The sequence below is a fragment of the Capra hircus genome, chromosome 23 (genome assembly GCF_001704415.2).
Source record: "Capra hircus breed San Clemente chromosome 23, ASM170441v1, whole genome shotgun sequence".
Taxonomy (NCBI): Eukaryota; Metazoa; Chordata; class Mammalia; order Artiodactyla; family Bovidae; genus Capra; species Capra hircus.
This window is the reverse complement of record NC_030830.1, coordinates 32,515,691-32,537,376: the sequence shown is the minus strand read 5'-3', so window position 1 is coordinate 32,537,376 and position 21,686 is coordinate 32,515,691. Positions and strand designations below refer to the sequence as shown.

Below are 21,686 nucleotides of genomic sequence, written 5' to 3'. Positions count from 1 at the left end.
GACGAGTAGCCTGAAATGGGGGAGAGGGATATAATATGATGGTCCCCCTAGGACTCAAGTTTGAACCAGACTCTTAGAGGATATTTCTAAACTTTGTTGTTACTTAAAGTTGGCCAACTCCAGGCTAAGAGCCCAGACTTCTACAAGATTGTCTAAAATACAACTGAAAGTTGGGGACCTCCTGAGCCACATCAATTCTGATCTGCTGGTTACAAATTTCAGGCATCTCCATATAGTATCTTAAGTTGGATAATTCACTGGAACAACTCACGGAACTCAGGGAAATGCTGTAATTATGATTAAAGTTTTTCCATAGCAAAAACACACAAATCTGAACTAGCCAAAAGGCAAGATTCCCAAATGCAGTGTTTTCTTGTTCCCAGGGACATGTTATTATCTTCCCAGCACATTTACTGCATGGCAACAAAGTATTGCCAACCAGGGAAGCTCACCCAAGCTTAGGTGTCCAGAGTTTTTATTGGGGTTTCTTATATTGAATAGTGATTAATTGAATCATTGCCCACATGACTCAGTTTCTAATTCCCCTGCCCTTCCCAGTGGCAGAGACGTGCCTGAAAGCCCCAGCTCTCTAATCACATGATTCAGTTCAGTTCAGTCACTCAGCCGTGTCTGACTCTTTGAGACCCCATGAATCACAGCACGCCAGGTCTCCCTGTCCATCACCAACTCCTGGAGTTCACTCAAACTCATGTCCATTGAGTTGGTGATGCCATCCAGCCATCTCATCCTCTGTCGTCACATGATATTAGCCCTCTAATCACATTAGCCCTAATCACTTGCTCTAATCACGTGGTTGGTTTTCTGGTATGGCCAACCTCCACTCTGAGTTACTTAATTCTGCCTGCGCTCTGTGACAGCCTAGAGGGGTGACATGGGGAGGGAGATGGTAGGGAGGTTCAAGAGGGAGGGGACATGTATGCCCTTGGTTGATTCATGTTGATGTATGGCAGAAACCATCACATTATTGTACAGTAATTCAATTCAGTTCAGTCACTCAGTCGTGTTCAACTCTTTGCAACCCCATGGACTCCAGGCTTCCCTGTCCATCACCAAGTCCCAGAGCTTGCTCAAACTCATGCCCGTTGAGTCAGTTGTGCCATACCACCATCTCATCTTCTGTTGTCCCCTTCTCCTCCTGCGTTCAATCTTGCCCAGTATCAGGGTCTTCTCCAGTGAGTCCGTTCTTCACATCAGGTGGCCAAAGTATTGGACTTTCGGCTTCAGCATCAATCCTTCCAATGAATATTCAGGACTGATTTCCTTTAACATTGACCAGTTTGTTCTCCTTGCAGTCCAAGGGACTCTCAAGAGTCTTCTCCAACACCACAGTTCAAAAGCATCAATTCTTTGGTGCTCAGCTTTCTTTATGGTCCAACTCTCACATCTGTACATGACTACTGGAAAAACCATAGCTTTGACTAGACGGACCTTTGTTGGCAAAGTAATGTCTCTGCTTTTTAATATGCTGTCTAGATTGGTCATAGCTTTTCTTCCAAGGAGCAAGCGTCTTTTAATTTCATGGCTGCAGTCACCATCTGCAGTGATTTTGGAGCCCCCCAAAATAAAGTCTCACTGTTTCCATTGTTTCCCCATCTGTTTGCCATGGAGTGATGGGACCAGATGCCATGATCTTACTTTTCTGAATGTTGAGTTTTAAGCCACTTCTTTCACTTTCATCAAGAGGTTCTTTAGTTCCTCTTTGCTTTCTGCCATGAGGGTGTTATTATCTGCATATCTGAGGTTATTGATATTTCTCCCAGCAGTCTTGATTCCAGCTTGTGCCTCATCCAGATGGCATTTCACATAATGCACTCTGCACATAAGTTAAATAAACAGGGTGACAATATATTCCTTTTCTGATTTGGAACCAGTCTGTTCCATGTCCAGTTCTAACTGTTGTTTCTTGACCTGCATACTGATTTCTCAGGAGGCAGATCAGGTGGTCTGATATTCCCATCTCTTGAAAAATTTTCCACAGTTTGTTGTGATCCACACAGTCAAAGGCTTTGGTATAGTCAATAAACCAGAAGTAGCTGTTTTTCTGGAACTCTCTTGCTTTTTGAATGATGCAACAGATGTCGGCAATTTGATTTCTGGTTCCTCTGCCTTTTCTAAATCCAGCTTGAACATCTAGAAGTTCACAGTTCATGTACTGTTGAAACCTGGCTTGGAGAATTTTGAGCATTACTTTGCTAGTGTGTGAGATGAGCACAATTGTGCCATAGTTTGAAAATTCTCTGGCATTGCCTTTCTTTGGGATTGGAATGAAAACTGAACTTTTCCAGTCTTGTGGCCACGGCTGAGTTTTCCAAATTTGCTGGCATAATGAGTGCAGCACTTTAACAGCATCATCTCTTAGGATTTGAAATAGCTCAACTGGAGTTCCATCACCTCCACTAGCTTTGTTCGTAGTAATGCTTCCTAAGGCCCACTTGACTTCACATTCCGGGATGTCTGGCTCTAGGTGAGTGATCACACCATCCTGGTTATCTGGGTCATGAAGATCTTTTTTGTATAGTTCTTCTGTGTGTTCTTGCTACCTCTTCTTAATATCTTCTGCTTCTGTTAGGTCCGTACCATTTCTGTCCTTTATTGTGCCCATCTTTGCATGAAATGTTCCCTTGGTATCTCAGATTTTCTTGAAGAGAGTAAAGGAATTGTCTGCCAATTAAAAATAAAAATTTTTAAAAATTACCTCATTAGTATAAACTTCCAGATATATGGGTGGAGTGGAAGCGTGAATAACAAAGACACTCCTATATATGGGAAATTTCAAGGATTTAGAGTTACTTCCTAGGAACCCCAGGCAAAGGTCAGCCAAACTCTTTATCACACAGTTGTTAAGAAAGTAAATGAGGTCCTTTGTGTAGTGCTTTCCGCAATATTTGGTACATAATAAACTCTTGGTAAATGGCCGTGCTGGGGTCTGAGGATGAATGTGTTATGCTTAAAGTAGTACATGAAACCCAGTACCTTGACAAGATGACATGGAGTCTGTTATTTGGAAAGATGAAATATGGTTATTGGAATTCTGGGAGAGTTTCTAAACTAGACCCTTTAGGAGAAAGGTGACTTATGTCTGTAGGTTGGAGATTTTCTTTAGCCAGAAAAAATGATACTCAGGAGTCTTTAAAATGAATCTGTGAAGGAAATTAGGTTAATTTTTCTGTTACTTGTTCATCATTTCTAAAATCGTGTAGATCTCAGATGATCTCGTGGAAGCCACTGTGTTGTCAGGAAAGCTATGTTTTCAGACAGTAGGGTAGTTTTTATATTTGTCTATACTTAGCTGGGCTTCCCTGGTGGCTCAAACAGTAAAGAATCCGCCTGCAAGGCAGGAGACCTGGGTTTGATTCTGGGTTGGGAAGATCCCCTGGAGAAGGGGAAGGCTACCCACTTCAGTATTCTTGCCTGGAGAATCCCCATGGACAGATGAGCCTGGCGGGCTACTGTCCATGGGGTTGCAACAACTGAGCTACTTTGACTTTCACTTTTTCATACTTAGTTCTCTGTTAGGAAAAATGGAATCAAACGTGGCATTTGTTATTTCTTTCTAAATAGAGATGATTGTTATTAGGGACAATCATGTTAGTGTGATGTTGATCATAAGTACTTATATTTTGACATCTCATAACCATTAAGAAAAATAAAATACTAGTAAAATATGAAATCATACTTTGGTTTATGAGTTTAACATTAAGTTAGTTCCATTGTTTTTTGTTGCAAAGTTAAATTAAAAACATTCTTATTTAACATTTAAAAGCTTATTGCTTGAATATTACAGATAACCAGAATTTGGAGTTGGGAGTTATGCTGCCATCAGTTAGGAATATTCTTAGCACATGTTTCCAGATAATACTTTATAATTCTTTGTTATGAACAATTTTGCTTGTTTAATATTTTGAACATTGAGTCTGTCAGTAATGATAGATGAGGTTATGCTAAAAATAACCAACAAACTTACCATCTCAGAGACTTTAAATACCCAAAATACATTTATTACTCAGACTGTGTGACCAGATTGGTGGGGGTGATGAGTGGGGGCCCTGCTCTAAGTTGTTGCTTTATACCGTGTGGCATCTCGGTCAACTGAATATGTTTTTAAGGGTCACCAGAGCAAGGAAAGAGGAGGGTCTTAAACAGCAAATAAATTGCTCTGGCTCAAAAGTGACGACCATGCCGACATCCCTTTACCTAGATCTAGTTAGAAGGCCTCTGTCTGACTGCAAAACAGGGCAAGGAAGTGTATTTTTCCTGTGTCTGGTACAGATGCAGATTTGAAAATGGATGAACATTAGAAGTGTTTTCAGTGATCTTTGGAGTCTGAGTGTTATTTTTCCTTCCTCACAAGGTTGTTAGGATAAAAAGAGGTATAGTATAGAAAAACACTTAGGGAACTATAAGGAATTTTTATATGTAAGATTTTTTAAGCTGAATACTCAGTCTTAAAATTCATCATTGAGCCATGAGTAACAAATATCTTAGGCAGAGGGAAAGAGGTGGTTTCATTCCTTTTCTCTCTGGAAATACAGAACTCTAATATGGAAGAAACACTTATTTTCAGTAAGAAGAATTTGTTCAATTTTTTGCTTTTTAAAAAATTTGAACACTTGATGTTTTTTTAGGAGAGTTCTATTTTAAGACGGTTTTTAAAAACATGAGTGGTCCAGAGATCGAAATCAATGCTGTGTTAGTTTAAAAAATATTGGTTACCCCTAATTATGGATGTGATACATGAGTGAAATTATGCTGTGTGTATTTGTAAATGTGGCTTTTTTTCATGAAACAATTTGTCTTAGAGATCTTTCTTAGTCAGTTTATATAAATCTACTTCATTCTTTTAACTGCTGTATTTCCAGAGTAAGGCCAGGCCATGATTTATTTGTTTGCCCTATTAATGAAATGAGAAATGGAAAATTTCTAGGATTTTTTTTTTTTTATCCTGTAGCAAACCATGCGGGAGGGAACATTCTGTACCTATTTGTACACATCTCTTTTTATATGCATTTTAGTGTTTTTCAAGATAGATACCTATTAGTAGAAACAGAATTTCACTGCTGTGTACTATCACTGGTCTTCAGTGTATTGGAATTTCCCTTGTCTACTTTGCTCTCTCCAACCTGGGAAAGTAACAGGAAGTGGGTAGTTGATAGCTCCTAGATAGGTTGAATTTCTGTGGTTGTCTAAAATGAATCTTGTATTCTTGGTTTAGATATGTATGGTCATTTTTATTAACTTTTTTTTATGCACCAGTTTGGTGTAAGATTGAACATAGCCATACATGGGGCATAATACCAACTTTACATGGATGCCTTTTATCCAGTTGTTAAGGAATAGTAGATGTATGAATAGGTTACTGTGGGATAATCCTTTTAGATAAGGAAACTTGGATTTATATCACTCAAATTTTCCTAATGATACTCTATTTGAGTTCTTTATTTCTTAGAGGAAAATTTACGTATTTCAAAAGGCACAAATCTTAATTGTACGTTTTTGACAATAGTTAACCTCATATAACTCACATCCTGTCAAGCAGAGAACATTTCTGTCTGACTGGAAATTTCCTTGTTAAGGACTCCAAGCCCTAGGTAACCACTATTCTGATATTTTCACCTTAGATTAGTTTTGTCCATTCTAGAACTTCATTAAAATGAAATCATACTCCTTTGTGCCTGGCTTCTTTTACTCAGCATAATGTATATCTGATTCATCTAGAATCCTGTAATTATGAGAAATTGTTTCTACCTGTATTGCTGTATTCATCCATTGTATGCTGTATTGCTGTATTCATCCATTGTATGAATGTACCGTAATTGCCCATAATCCATTGTTCTACTGATGAACATTTGAGTTGTTTCAGTTTGAGGTTATCGTAAGTCTTCTATGGCTTTTTTAAATCAGTTCATTCTATTTTTTGGTAGAAATGTAAAATATTTAAAGGAAAGGAAATGGTAGTTTGTTTCATAAATCATATCAGCTTATGCCAACATTATTTTAAATGCAACATATTCAAGTATTAAACATTATTATTTTAAATCTATGTGTTTAAAATACCAATAAAGAAATTCCCTGGTGGTCCATTGGTTGGAATTCAGCTTCCACTGCAAGGGGCATAGGTTCAGTCCTGTTTGGGGAAGATCCAGCATGTTGCATGGCATAGCTAAGCAATTTTTAAAAATAAAAGACCAAATAATAAATCTTATACTATTAAAAATCTTCAGCTTTTTATGACACACTTTAGGAATATTAAGACACAATTGATTGTTGGTTGTTTATTCCCAAGTTGCCCAGGATCCTCTGTCCATGGGATTTCCCAGGCAAGAATACTGGAGTGGGTTGCCATTTCCTTCTCCAGGGGATCTTTCCGACCCAGGGATCGAACCCGCATCTCCTACACTGCAGGCAGATTCTTTACCACTGAGCCACCAGGGAAGACACCAGTGAGATAAGCTTTTCTATACAGTTATTATTCTGATAGAGTGAACACTCGTAGCTGATCCATTAGTTAGTTGCTGGCCATGACTATTTGCAAGCAAGTCTTTGTGTGGACATATGTTTAATTACGGGCTTCCCTGGTGGCTCAGTGGTAAGAGTCTGCCTGCAGTGCAAGAGATGCAGGAGACATGGATCTCTGGGCTGGGAAGATCCCCTGAAGGAGGAAATGGCAGCCCACTCCAGTATTCTTGCCTGGGAAATCCCATGGACAGAGGAGCCTGGTGGGCTACAGTCCATGGGGTCACAAAGAGTCTGACATGACTGAGCAATTGCATGCACATGCACACGCACGCACGCGTGCACACACACAAACACACACATTTAATTGTTAGTGGATTCTACCCCAGGAGTAGAATTGCTGCATCGAAGGACAGGTAAGTTTGAACTTAATAAGAAACTGCCAAAACTTTTCCTAAAAAAAATTTTTTTTCCTGCCAATAGTGTTCCACTTGCTCCATATTCTCACCAACATTTGATTTGTCAGTCTTTTAAACTTTAGCTCTTCTATATAGTGATATCTCAATATGGTTTTAATTTTCTTTGATGACTAATGATGTTGGTGCAATTTTACATGTGTTCATTGCCCATTGAACTAATGAAGTTTTTCAAGTCTTTTTTTTTATTGGCTTCATTATCTTTTTATTATTGAGTTTTGGAGTTGTTTATGTATTCTGGATACAAGCCCTTTGTGAGACAGATTTTATGAGTGTCTCCTCCAAGTCTGTGACTTGCCTGTATGGTATCTTATGATGGCAGAAGTTTTAAATGTAATGGTTTAACTTTCCAGCTTTTAAATTTTATGAGGATTATTTCTTGTGTTAAAGAAATTTCTTGCCTTTTCCAAGGTGACAAAAATATCCTCTCAGTTTTCTCCTATAAACTTTGAAGTTTTAGGTTTTATATCTGGGTCTTTGATCTGTCTCAAAACTTTTTTTTTTAATAAAGTTTGAGGTATAAGGGTTTCTTATTACTTGTGGGGATCCAGTTGTTCTAGCACCATTTTTTTACTTTTCACAGTAAATTGCTTTGGTGCCTTACCGAAGACCTCTTGACCATATGAGTGTGGGTCTATTTCAGAATACTCATCAATTCCATTCACTGATACAGCTATTCTAATGCCGGTAACCACATTAACTTGATTACTGTAACTTTGTAGTAAACTTCAGATCGATTCCATTTTTGCTTCTTTAAAGTTTCTTTTCTCTATTTCAGATCCTTTGCATTTTATAAATTTTAGAATTAGCTTGTCAGTGTTTATTTTTAAGAAAGACTGCTGAAATTAAGATTAGGACTGCATTGGCTCTATAGACCAGTTTGGGGAGAATTGACATTGTAACAATACTGAGTTTTCCAGTCCATGAACATCTTCTATCTCTCCATTTATTAAGGTCTTCTTTAATCTCTTTTAACTGTCTTATAGTTTTTATGTAAAAGTTGTACATACCTTTTGTTACATATTTATTCCTAAGTATTTTATGATGGTATTTTTTTCTTTGTTATAATTTCAGTTTTCTTTTGTGACTATAAAGAAATAGAGTTGGTTTCTGATATCACACTTGTATCTGTGAGCTTGTTAAACTCATTTGTAGTTCTAGTAGTTTTTGTTTTCTTCTGGTTTTGGTTCTTTAGGATTTTTGCATAATTGTGTCCTCGCTGAATGGGGACAGTTGTGTTTGTTCCCTCTCAAACTTTCTGCCTTGTATTTTTTTGTGCCTTACTACACTGGTGAAAGAGGACATACTTGCCTTGGATGGAAGGCATTCAGTCTTTTACCATAAAGTATGTTGTTATAGTTTTCTCATATACACCCTTTATCTCATTAAGGACATTCCCTTCTGTTCCTAGTTTGCTGAGTTTTAGTATTATTATAATAAACGACTGAATGTTATCCAGTGCTTTTTTTCTATCTTTTAAGATTATTATAATTTTCCTTTTTTATTCTATAAATAGTTGCACTGATTTTTTTTCCCAAATGGTTTTTATTACTGAGATAAACTCTACTTGATCATCACGTATTATAACCTCTATATATTGCTGGATTCAATTTGCTAGTGTTTTATTAAGGGTTTTTGTGTCTGTAATCCATGAAATATAACATCTGTCACTTTCTTGTAATGTCTTTATCTGGTTTTGGTAACAGAGTTATGCTAGCCTTGTGAAATTAGTTGAGAAATATTCCTTTTTTTCTGTATCTTTGAGGAGTTTGTATAAAATTGGTATGAGTTCTTCAGTGTTTTTTTTTTCAGTTTTGAAAAGTTTAATTTTTTTATTGAAGGATAATTGCTTTATAAAATTTTGTTGTTTTTATGTCAAACCTCAACCTGAATCAGCCATATATCCCCTCCCTTTTGAACTTCCCTCCCATTTTCCTCCCCATCTCACCCTTCCTTCAGTGTTTGATAGAATTTTCCAGAAAAACAAATCATCAAAGCCTAGTGTTTTCTTCAGAGGAAGGTTTTGATAACAAGTTAAATTTCTTTGATACTTCATTAGTTATTTAGAACTTTATTTCATCTTGTGTCGTGTTTGGTACATTGTGCTTTTTGAGAAATATGTTTCATTGTATCATGCCAAATTTATTGGCATTTAGTTCTTATGTCATTGAGTATCTATGTCATAGATATCTATGGCATCTATTGTGAGGTCTCTTCCTTTGTAAAATTAATAATTTGTATTTTCTCTTTGAAAAGATTCATTAAACTGTTTAAAGAATCAGTTTGGGGCTTTATTAGTTTTCTTTTTTATCAGTTTTGTGTATTTGGTTTCTACTCTTCTTTCTACTTATTTTTGACCTAATGTGCTCATATTTTATTCTTTAGAAGTGTGCTATTTAATTTTCATATATTTGAGGCTTTCCAGGGTATCATGTTGTGACTGGTTTGTAACACAGTTAAAGTTCTGTAAGGTTGCAGTCTTTGAATTTATTGAGGTTTGTTTTATGACTTAGCAACACAGTCTTGTACATTCCGTATGCACCTGAAAAGATGTATTTTGCAGTTACTGGATATAATAATCTATGACTGTCGATTAGAACAAAGTGGTTGATTGTGCCATTCAGTTCTTCTATACTTACTGATTTTTATGACTAGTTCTTTCAGTTACTGAGAAAGGGGTATGAAAATCTCCGTATATGATTATCATTTATTTACTTTAGTTCTATCAGTTTATATTTCATTTGTCTAAAAGCTCTTTTATTAACCACATACATAGATATTTATAATTGCTGTTACTTCCTGATATAGTGACCCCTTTATCATTTGTTAACTCTTGTAAGAGTCCTCTTTGCCTGATAAAGTTTTTCTTTCACTTTCAGTTTTGGAGGATAACTTTGCAGGGACAGAATTCTAGGTTGGTAGGCATCTTTTCTCTCAACACTTCAGATATTTCACTCTACTTTTCTGTTGTTTTCATGGTTTCTAAGAAGTCAGATATGATTCTTACCTTTGTTCTGCTACAGGTAAGATTTTTTTTCTCTTGTTTCTTTGACTTCCTGTATTTTGAAAATGATATGCCTGGGTACAAAGTTTTTTGGTATTTATCCCACTTGATGTTCTTTGAACTTCTTGGGTCTGTGGTTTGGTGTCTGACAGTCATTTAAGGAAATTTTCTCAGTAAATGTTTTCTCTTTGCTTATTTATTTATATTCTTCTTCTTTTTTTTTTTTTTTTTTTGGTTGCACTGGATCTTTGTTCCTGTCTGTGGGCTCTTCTTTAGTTGTGAGGAGCAGGGACTACTCTTTGCTGCAGTGCACAGGCTTCTCATTGTGGTGGCTTCTCTTGTTGCGGAGCACAGGCTCCAGGCATACAGGCTTCAGTACTTGCAGCCCACGGGCTCAGTAGTTGTGGCTCATAGCCCTGGAGCATGCAGGCTCAGTAGTTGTGGTGTACAGGCTTAGTTGCTCTGGGGCGTGTGGAATCTTCCCAGACCTGGGACTGAACCCATGTCCCCTGCATTGGCAGGCGGATTCTTATTTACTGTACCACCAGGGAAGTCCTGCATATTGTTTGCAATGTTCTGATCCTTTCTCTCTTTCCTCTCTTTCTTGTATTTCCATTACATATGTGTTAGACCTTTTGTAGTTGTCACGCAGCTCATAGATATTCTGTTCTGCTTTCCTTCCAGTCGTTTTTCTCTTTGCTTTTCAGTCTTAGTGCTTTCTATTGAGATACCCTCAAGCTCAGATATTCTTACATCAGCCATCTCCAGTCTGCTAATAAATCCATCATTCTTCATTTCCGTTTCGGTGTCTTTGATCTCTGGCATTTCTTTTTGGTTCTTTCTTAGGATTTCCATCTCTGTTTATATTGTCCATCTGTTCCTAAACGCTGTCTACTATACATTAGAGCTCTTAGCATGTTAATCATAATTGTTTTAATTCTGTGCCTCGTAATTCCAATATCTGAGTCTGATTTTGATCCTGGCTCTGTCTCTTCAAACTGTAGTTTTTTGACCTTTTAGTATGTCTTAAATTTGTTCTTGGTCACTAGGCATACAGTATACTGGGTGAAGGGGACTCTTGCAATTAGGCCTTTCATAATGTGACGGTATAGACATAGAGAACAGACTTGCGGTTGCCAAGGGAGAAGGGTGTGGGGGAGGGAACTGCTGGGAGTTTGGGATTAGCAGGTACAAACTGTTACATACATGACAGATAAACAGCAAGGTCCTGCATTATAGCACAGGGAACTATATTCAGTATCCTGTGATAAGCCATAATGGAAAAGAATATAAAAAAGAGTCTATAACTGAGTTACTTTGCTGTACAACAGAAATTAACACAATACTGTAAATTAACCATATTTCAATAACATTTTTAAAAGCAAAAACATCTGCTAGAAAATGTATAACAAAAACAACAAAATAACATGGTGATGGGTCAGGGAGGGAGAAGCATTCTGTAGTCTTGTGATTAGGTCTCAGTCTTTTAGTGAGCCTGTATCTCTGGGCTGTGAACCTCACATGTGTTTCTCGATGTCCCCCGTATCCCTAATTTAGTTGGGACAGGATGGCTAGAGCAGGCTAGAGTTGGGTATTTCCCTTTTTCCAGTCAGTTTGATAAAACCCCAGCAGGTTAGGCTCTGATTAAGGAAAGCTATGACAAACCTAGACAGAGTGTTAAAAAGCAGAGACATCTCTTTGTTGACAAAGGCCGTATAGTCAGAGCTATAGTTTTTCCAGTAGTTGTCACATATGGATGTGAGAGTTGGACCATAAAGAAGGCTGAGCACTGAAGAACTGATGTTTTTGAATTGTGGTGCTGGAGAAGACTCGCGAATCCTTTGGACTACATGGAGATCAAACCAGTCGATCCTAAAGGAAAGCAACCCTGAATATTCATTGGAAGAACTGATGCTGAAGCTGAAGCTCCAGTACTTTGGCCAGCAGATGCTACAAGTCAACTCATTGGGAAAGACTCTGATTTGGGGAAAGATTGAGGGCAGGAGAAGGGAATGACAGAGGATGACATGGTTGGATGGCATCACAGATTCAGTGAACATGAATCTGAGCAAACTCCAGAAGATAGTGGAAGACAAAGGATCCTGGAGTGCTACAGTCCATGAGGTTGCAAAGAGTCAGATACAACTTAGGGACTGAACAACAACAAAATATAAAGACAGTGGTTCTCAGGTTTTTAAAACTCCAAAATGTTACCTATCAGAGGCAAAGTAAAACAGAAAGTCACTAAAAATCGAAATATAAACAGTGGAGAAAAATATACCAGGCATAAAGTGTGATGCAGAAGAAAGCTAAAGTAGCAGTTTTCCTTGTATCCCTGCTCTTCTAATTAGAATCATACTGGATACTGCCACCCTCATTTCTTATCCCTTTCTTTTTATTTCCTTTCTTCTTCTTCCTTTAGGTGTGCTCAGTTGTTCTTTTTCTATTAAGGATCCAACACAGACTCCCACATTACATTAGATGTCATTTTTTCCTTAATCACCTCAATCTCCAAAAGGTTGACAGGTCCTGTATGGAACCTAGAAGAGAAGTAAAGGACCTTAGTAGGAACACTGATGATCTTTAAATTAAGTGTGTAATTAATAATAATATACCAATATTAATTTCCTTGTACTTTGGTTAACATTAAGGAAAGCTTTTAAGGAAAAGTAAGGGTGTAAAGGAACTCTACTATTTTTGCAACTGTTCTATAAATAAAATTATTTCAAAGATAGGAAAAGAAGGTCAACACGGAGTTCAAGAAGTTAGAACAATTGAGCACACTTAAAAGAAGAGAAAGAAAGGAAATAAAAAGATCAGAAAACGAAACACAAGTAAAAAGTTGGGATACTTTCTCTTTGGAATTATTAAGGCAGTTTTGTGAGAAGACCAAGTAAGGAAAAAAGAAGATGAGCATATATAAAATTCAGAATGAAGATTGATACACTCACTGCATTCCTTTTGGTGGTGTCATTTCTTGCAAAGCTGAGTCTTCTCTGTTGCTGATTTTTAAAAAGCAGATACCTGTGAAATAAGAAATGAGGGTGGCAGTATCCAGTTTGATTCTAAAATTTGAGAAATTGTGCAGTGTCCAACAGGTGCTAAATTCTTTGAGTCTAAGTGTTTGATAAACAGAATTGTTAGGTGTTTCATTTGGTATAATGGTGCCCTGAAGGAAACTATTGAGACACTAAAGATGCCATGAACCAAGAAAGTGTGACAGCCTCTGAAATGCAAGAATTATGAACAAGTAAATGCAAAAAAAACCCCACAGAAACTGAAAATGTAGATGAAATGGATAAATTTGTAGAATAGTGATAGGCAACTTGAATATATTATGTGAAATAGTATAAAACATGGAAGGGTAATCAAAGATCTTCCCTCCCTAAAATCCCATACCTGGATGACTATACGGGTGAATTCTATCAAATTTTGAAGGAACAGTTAATTCCTTTCTTAAGCAAGTTACTACAGAAAATGGGAAAGTAGTAAAAACTACCTCTTTGTGAGGCTACTTATCAGCTTGATTTCAAGCCCTGATAAATTCAAGGAGATGTTATAAAGCCATTTCCTTCATTCATATAGATGAAAGAATCCTAAATAAAATATTAAATATCTGAATCCAAGAATATACTAAAAGAGTGATGTATCATGATCAAACAGAATTTAGTTCAGGAATCCAAAGATAGTTCATCTTTAAAATAATTATTAATGTAATTCACCACTTTAATAGTTGAGAAAAGAAAAATGTTTACTGATTTGAATCAGAAAAGTGTTTTATAAATTTCATTTATTGTTTGTGATTTAATTCTTAGCAAACAAAGAATATATAAGGGAACTTACATTGAGTATTTGTATATTAGATTTCTCTTGAGTTTTTTGTTACGGACACTTTCAAGCAGAAAGGTAGAGTGAGTGGTCTAATATACCTGAGAGTACTCATTGGTGAGCTTCAGTAATTACCAGTATATGGCAACTCTTTCATCTGTGCATACATACAGGCTTATACACTTTTTCCTGCCCTGCCAGATTATTTTGAAGAACAGTCCAGATAGCATACTTTTTAAAAAAATCAACACTCACTATGTACCTTTTTTCTCTATAACCGTTAATGTCTTAAAATAATTAACACTAATTCCTTAATATTATCTACTGTGTAGCAGGGTTGAACTTACCTTAATTGATTCATAAATGTGGCTTCAGAGTTCACACATTGCATTTGGCTGTTAATCATTTTTTCTTTTAAACTATGATAGCTCCTTTACTTTTTTTCATTTTTCTGTTTATGTTACTAAGAAACCAGGTCATTTGTCCTGTGGAATTTTCCACATTCTAGGTTTGGCTGATAGTGGCCGCATGATATTGCTTAACATTTTTCTTTTTTCCTGGTCTTTCTTCCAAACAGGTAGTTAGGCTTGGTTAACTTCTATTATTAGGGAAGGGGGTGGATAATAACTTTATAATCATTGATGCATAACTTCTTTTAATAAACTTCTTATATCTTAACTGACCTGCCCTTCAGACACCTGCTTACTCATTTATTATTTATTTTTGGCTGTGCTGGATCTTTGTTACTGTGAGTGGATTTTCTCTAGTTGCGGTGAGGAGAGGCTACTCCTCATTGTGTTGCGCAGCCTTCTCATTGCGGTGGCTTCTCTTGTTGGAGGGCATGGGCTCTAGAGCGAAAGGGCTTCTGTAGTTGCAGCACACAAGCTGACTAGTTGCAGCGCGTGGGCTCCAGGGCGCGGGTTCGGTAGTTGTGACATATGGGCTTAGTTGCTCTGTGGCGTGTGGAATTAACCCCAACCAGGGATCAAACCTGTGTCCCCTGCCTTGGCTGGTAGATTCTTATCCACTGTGCCACCCCAGGAAAAGTCAGAGGCATAACTTCTTATTTCCTCATATCAGGAGGCACTGCTTTTAAGATTGACCAGTAGGTTTAGGTACCTGGCAGATGCAACCATTGTAAAGGTCTCCATCAGCCTTTCATTTATTTCTTTATTCTGCCATATTATGCGGCTTGTGGGATCTTCCCCAACCAGGGATTGAACTCATGCTCTCTGCATTGAAAGTGTGAAATCTTACCGACCAGACTGCCAGGGAATTCCCTCTACCAGCTTTTTTGCCTAATGTTTTAGCAGTCAGTGGTGGCTTGCTGCCTGAATCTTTATTGTGTTAGGTGGTCGCAAAATGGTGCAATTCGAATTTATCATCTGTTTTTTGTTTATCAGCTAGTCTTCTATAAAGAAGAAATACAACCCCTCATAAATCCTTTGATTACCCTGAGGCACAGTTTATATAGGAAAGGCAAGATAATTGCTTGGCTCTTTTTAGAAAAGCACTTTCTTACAAAACCTACAGTGAACATAATACTTAATGAGTGGTATCACTAAGTTTATCACTTTCCAAGTAAACTGACAGTGAATGTAATAAAGAACCTTTAGATGTGTTTAATATCTAAAGCCAAGACAAAGATGCCTACTATTACTGCTGCTGTTTAACATTTTACTCAAAGTCCTTGTCAACAGTATAAGGGAAGAAAAGTAAAAGATATAAATATTGTAAGGAAAAAAATTAAATTGTCATTGTGTACAGACTATATACTCATTTACTTAGGGGGAAAAAAGAATCAGCAAACTATTAAAATTGCTTAACTTTATCAAGGGTATTAAAAATCGATAATGTTTCTTTTCATTATCCTTAACTAACTAGAAAATGAAAAAAAAATTTAAATGTGTGTCATTAAAACAACAAAACCTAGAAAGTACCTAGATAATTTACTCTTAAAAGGATGCTATTACTCCTGAATTTTATCAATAAATTCCAGGTAATCCATGTCAAAATTTTAGCTGAGTATTTTTGAGAAACTCTATAAACTTACGTGATTCAGCCTTTTAAAAAGGAGAATAAAAGAGAGTTTATCCTATCAGTTATTAAGATATTCTACAAAAAGCCATAGTAATACAGTGTGGTTTAGTATAAGAACAAATAGGTCACTCAAACATATTAGAGAACCTAAGTTGTCTAATAAGTTCCATATAGACCTAAGTATTGGAACTTAATATGTTTAAAGGTGACACCACAATCAATAGGTAAAAATTAGATTGTTTACTAGATGGTTTCAGACAAAGAAAGCAGCTCATTATCTATGAAGAAATAAAAGTTATCTCTGTTCTCTATTATATGCAAAAGTAGATTCCAGATGGATGAAGCACCTAAATGTGGAAAATACCAAAAAATTTCATGGAAGAAAATTATTTTCTTTAAAAGCCTATATTTTTGTGACCTAGGATTGGGAAAAGAACTTTAAAAATCTCAAAGCACAAACCAATTTGTGTGTAAATTTAATTGCATCAAAATGGGGAGTTCTGTTTAACAAAGGACCCCATGGGCAAAACTAATACATACGTGACACATGGGAGACAATATTTACAATGTGTAAATGGCCAACTGATTAATGTTCACTAGACTAAATTATACAGGGAACTCCTGCAAATAAAGGAGATGAAGCAACCCCAGCAGGAAAATGGGCATAGGGTGTAACCAGGCAGTTTATAGAAAAGGAAATCCTCAAAGCAGTAAGTATATGAAGAGTTGCTCAAATGTATTAGAAAAATACAAATTAAAATAGTAAAGTATCATTTCATAGGACTTCCCTTGTAGCTCAGTCAGTAAAGAATCTGCCTGCAGTGCCGGAGACCTGGGTTCGATCCCTGGGTTGGGAAGATCCCCTGGAGGAGGGCATGGCAACCCACTCCAGTATTCTTGCCTGAAAAATCTCACGGACAGAGGAGCCTTGTGGGCTGTAGTCCATGGGGTCGCAAAGAGTCGGGCGTGACTGAGTGACTAACACTTACTTACCATTTCATATATGTTACACTGGTTGTTGTATAGTTGCTAAGTTGTGTCCCACTCTTTTGTGACCCCCATGAACTGTAACCCACCAAGTTCTTCTGTCCATGGGATTTCCCAGGCAAGAATACTGGAGTAGGTTACCATTTCCTTCTCCAGGGGATCATCCCAACCCAGGGATTGAACCTGTGTTTCCTGCATTGGCTGGTGGATCCTTTACCACTGAGCCATCAGGGAAGCCCCTGTTAGGCTTGTACATATAAGCAAACCAGAGAAAAACTAATGCTAGTGAAGATGCAGGGCAATAAAACCCCTTACACACTGCTGGGAAACATGCAACCACTCTACAGTAGCATGGCACTCAGAATAAAAACTTTATATATGTATATGACCCAGCAGTTCTGCTCTAGAGTTGATTTACCAAAGAAAATCTCAACCAGGTCTTTAGAGAACATTTACAGGGATGTTCATTGCAGCATTATTTGTGGTAGAAAGGCATTGGAGGTAATCCAGGTATCCGGCACAGGGACAGTAGAGAGAAAAAATGCTTTAGAACACTCCATGACATATTATATAGCAATTAGAAGCAGCACATCAAATGTACACATACAGAATGAATGGATTGTGTTGCAGAACTGAAAAAGTAAAGAACAGAATGAGACAGAATGATACATAACAGTAAGATTTGCACACATCAAAAATACATGCACTTAGTAAACAAGTATTTACTGTATAGCACAGGAAACTATATTCAGTGTCTTTTAATAACCTATAGTGGAAAAGAGTCTGGAATGTATATGTGTATCTGAATCACTTTGCTGTATACCTGAAACTAATAAAATACTGTAAAACAACTATTTTAAAAAGAATTAAAAAAATACATGTACTCAAAAACATTTTGCAAGAACATATACAAATAAAGGGCTTCTCTGGTGGGTCAGTAGGTAAAGAATCTGCCTGCAATGTAGGAGACCCGGGTTCAGTCTCAGAGTCAGGAAGATCCCCTGGAGAAGGGAATGGCTAGCCTGGAGAATTCCATGGACAGAGGAGCCTGGCGAGCTACCAGTCCATGGGTCGCAAAGAGTTGGACACAACTGAGCTACTAACATATACAAATAAAGGAGACAATAATAAGGATAGTAGGGTGGTTGCCTCGGAGAAGGCAATGGCACCCTACTCCAGTACTCTTGCCTGGAAAATCACATGGACAGGGGAGCCTGGTAGGCTGCAGTCCATGGAGTCGCGAAGAGTCGGACACGATTGAGCGACTTCACTTTCACTTTTCACTTTCATGCCTTGGAGAAGGAAATGGCAACTCACTCCAGTGTTCTTGCCTGGAGAATCCCAGGGACGGGGGAGCCTGGTGGACTGCCGTCTATGGGGTCGCACAGAGTCAGACACGACTGAAGTGACTTAGCAGCAGCAGCAGGGTGGTTGCCTATGAGGATACAGAAACAGGATAAGGGGAAATGTAAAGATTTTCATGACTCCCAACTCATTTCATAGAATCATAGAGATTCTCTTATTTAAAGTATGATATGTAAGTATATCTAACTGACAGTGTGATAAAAGCAAATGAAGTGACTGAGGCTACCACTGTCAACCCATGCACCTTGTGGAATCTTGCTCTCCCATCAGGATGTCTTATGAGCCATAAATGTTGTGCGACCATCAGATATACAAGTGTAGAGACCCATGTCAGCCCCTATATTGAATGCTTAGTATGTGATTGCCTTTTAAATTAGTGAAAATTTAAATAGATCTATGTTTAATATTGTCTTCTCGCATCTTGCCTTTGGGGAGTGTACATAGAATCCACTTCGATGACCCTTGGTCTGAATTATCTGTTTGGATAAAGTTACTTGGAATCTCAGGATATATCTTAAGAATGTATAATATGTAAAATTGATTCCATATACATCTGTGTGTTTTAATATAAAATATGATTTCCCCAAATCTTTAGGGAAGATTGCCATTCTGGTAATGTGTGCCCTCTAAGACCCCCTAATGTACATCCAGTATGAGAAACAGTTTCTTAAGCAGACTTTATTGATCAGAGATCTGACAGCTCTTCAGGAGCAGTAACTTTTTTCTTCTTACAGCAGGCTTTTCACTATTCTGGCTCTTCTAAGATAGATTCTAGTTCGAAATACTACATTGTAAAATATACAGTTATTTTATACATTCTGATTTTTTTTTCTTTAACTTTACAGAGACTGTGCAGTTGATCCAACTTGTGTTTTATGCATGGAGTGCTTTTTGGGAAGTATTCACAGAGACCACCGATATAGGGTTAGTAATATCCAAATGATAACCACACCTAGTATTGAAATTTATACTCAATACATTTTCTTCCTTTTTAAAATTCCAAGATTTAACACTGAAACTGGGGAGAGTGGTTAAGAAATGTGTTATTTAAGTACCGTCAAACATGTGATGGCAGTGTAGAGACAAATTATGAATCCAGATTTCATGGAACACATGGGTTAAGAAAGGCAAGACCGATGTTCCAGTATTGGTTTTCAGCTAGTTTGCTTTGCTGTTTATTTTTAATGTTAATTATCTTTCCAATTCTAGGTTTATAAAGCAGGTTATCAAAAATTAGAGAATAAAGGTGAGAGTTAAAATGTGAAAGGGAGACTCTGAAGGGAGAATGACTGAGCAAAATGAGGAAAAGTGACAGGATTATACCTTTAAGAAATATTTTGTTGGTGAACTTCTACAGAATATTGTTTCTTAATGTTAAAGAGGCACCTGCTGTTATACAGTGTAGAAGAGAGCCAACTCCAGAACATAAGGCTAACCAGGTTTTGTTTGTTTTAGTGCTATAATACAAACAATACTTTTCCAAAAATCAAGTGTGTTTGCTTTTAAATCAGGGCCAGAGAATACATAGGCAGATTAATTGCTAAGCCTGTCCTGGTTCTTCTACTGGAAATTGAAGCCAGAGCTATGAACATTCAAAAATTTAGGGAGCTGTTAGTAGCTGGAATTTCTCACTAATCTCAAGTAAAATGATAGAGAAGAAATATTGCAGTTATTTTATTAATTCAATTCATTTTATTAATTCAGGACTTTGTCTCCTGTTTGTTTTTATTTACTCTACCAAGTATTGATAATAATCAACTGAAACAGCTGCAAAATTAAATTCATGTTTTTGTATTTTCTTTTTATTTTCATAAATCAGCAAGAGAATCCTAGTTTCCTTTAGGTTGTTCTACCTATCTTTGGTAACCAGAACATGCATAAGAGCTATAGGGTGAAGTTATCATTTTCTATATGCCTGCCTGCTCATGTTTCTTGGTATCTTTGCAGCCCTTAAGAATAACCGTCATTTGTGAGTTTACATTAATTACTTTGTGATATGTAACACATACATACTTTCCTTGAGTAAAATATGAAAGGCTCTTTCTAAAATTTGCACCTGTACACATGCATAAACTCACAGCATGTTTTCAGAAGCAGAATTTCCAATCTCCTAATTATTAAATAAAAAGTTTTATCTTGCCAGATTCCTTGAATCATTGCTGTATTTTAAGGAAGCAGGAATAATTCTTGACTCCTACAAGTGGTAAAAGGTTTTGTGGCCAGGTGGTATTTCCAAAGTTTTCTTCCTTTTCAAAGAATGCTATTTAGAGAGTTTTAGAAAAGAAAAAATAAATGATTTCTATAGTTTTCATTGGTCACTTCTCTGATACACATGCAGTGCTCTTAGAGACTTTTGTAGAAGATAGCAGTTATAGGAATTTTTGTAACTCTTGAATCTGTTATAGTATGTTATAGGCTGGTAGCACAAATACCAGCAGTATATCAGTTTAGCCAAAACCTAGCAAGAAAACCTTTGTGATTTTTACTGATTAGAAACTCATGTAAGTGGACATATTTTACCTCTTTAAAATAGATGTAGCCTTGTTTGGTAGAAACCAGTGCAATACTGTAAAGCGATTATTCTTCAATTAAAAATAAATAAAAAACAGATGTTGCTTACTAAACAGTATAAAGTATCTTATCTTATTTTGATATCACTTAAACTAGCCTATAGGCTTATTTAAAATAAGTTTTAAAACATTGAAAGATTTGACATTTTGATTTTATCCTCCAAAGAAATTAAACATTTTAACAATGTTATTTCCTTAGCACTTGATATTCCTATTTATAAGCTGATAGTCCTCAGTAAATACTTATTGACAAGATACTTTACAATTTCTTTTCAAGATGACAACATCAGGAGGTGGAGGTTTCTGTGACTGTGGTGATACTGAAGCTTGGAAAGAGGGTCCTTACTGTCAGAAACATGAACTTAACACCTATGAAACTGAGGAAGAAGAGGTAAAAACATTTTCACAAAATTGTTACTAAGGAAATACTATTTTAACTATGTTTTTGAAATATTTTCAGACCTAGAATTAGGTTGTAATACAGAATTGTATAAGTAAAATAGTCCTCTCACAATAAACTGTCCAAATATACTTGAAAAGCTTTTTTGCATTTTATAGATGCCATACAGTTACTAATAGAACACACTTGAAATTCTAGAAATTTAATTTAATTTGGACTTTTGCATTTGTTTTATTTCAAGCATATATGAGTTTTTTAAGTCTTCATTTTTTATTAAAAGGATTATTTTTGTATACATGTAGACGGGTTAGCTTTGGAGAAGGCGATGGCACCCCACTCCAGTACTCTTGCCTGGAAAATCCATGGACGGAGGAGCCTGGTAGGCTGCAGTCCATGGGGTCGCTAAGAGTTGGACACAACTGAGTGCCTTCACTTTCACTTTTCTCTTTCATGCACTGGAGAAGGAAATGGCAACCCACTCCAGTATTCTTGCCTGGAGAATCCCTGGGACGGGGGAGCCTGGTTGGCTGCCGTCTATGGGG

At 36.8% G+C, this 21,686-nt stretch overlaps 1 protein-coding gene across 6 annotated transcripts in view; it reads left to right on the top strand.

Annotated features, from left to right (window-relative positions):
• The window catches only part of UBR2 (ubiquitin protein ligase E3 component n-recognin 2), a 104,569-nt gene that overhangs the window by 12,262 nt on the left and 70,621 nt on the right, over positions 1-21,686 (top strand). For all 6 annotated transcript variants that reach the window (XM_018038984.1, XM_018038983.1, XM_018038982.1 and 3 more), the window contains 2 exons: positions 19,020-19,098; positions 21,022-21,135. In XM_018038984.1, the coding sequence (XP_017894473.1) occupies positions 19,020-19,098; positions 21,022-21,135 (193 nt within the window). The remainder of the gene's footprint in view (positions 1-19,019; positions 19,099-21,021; positions 21,136-21,686) is intronic.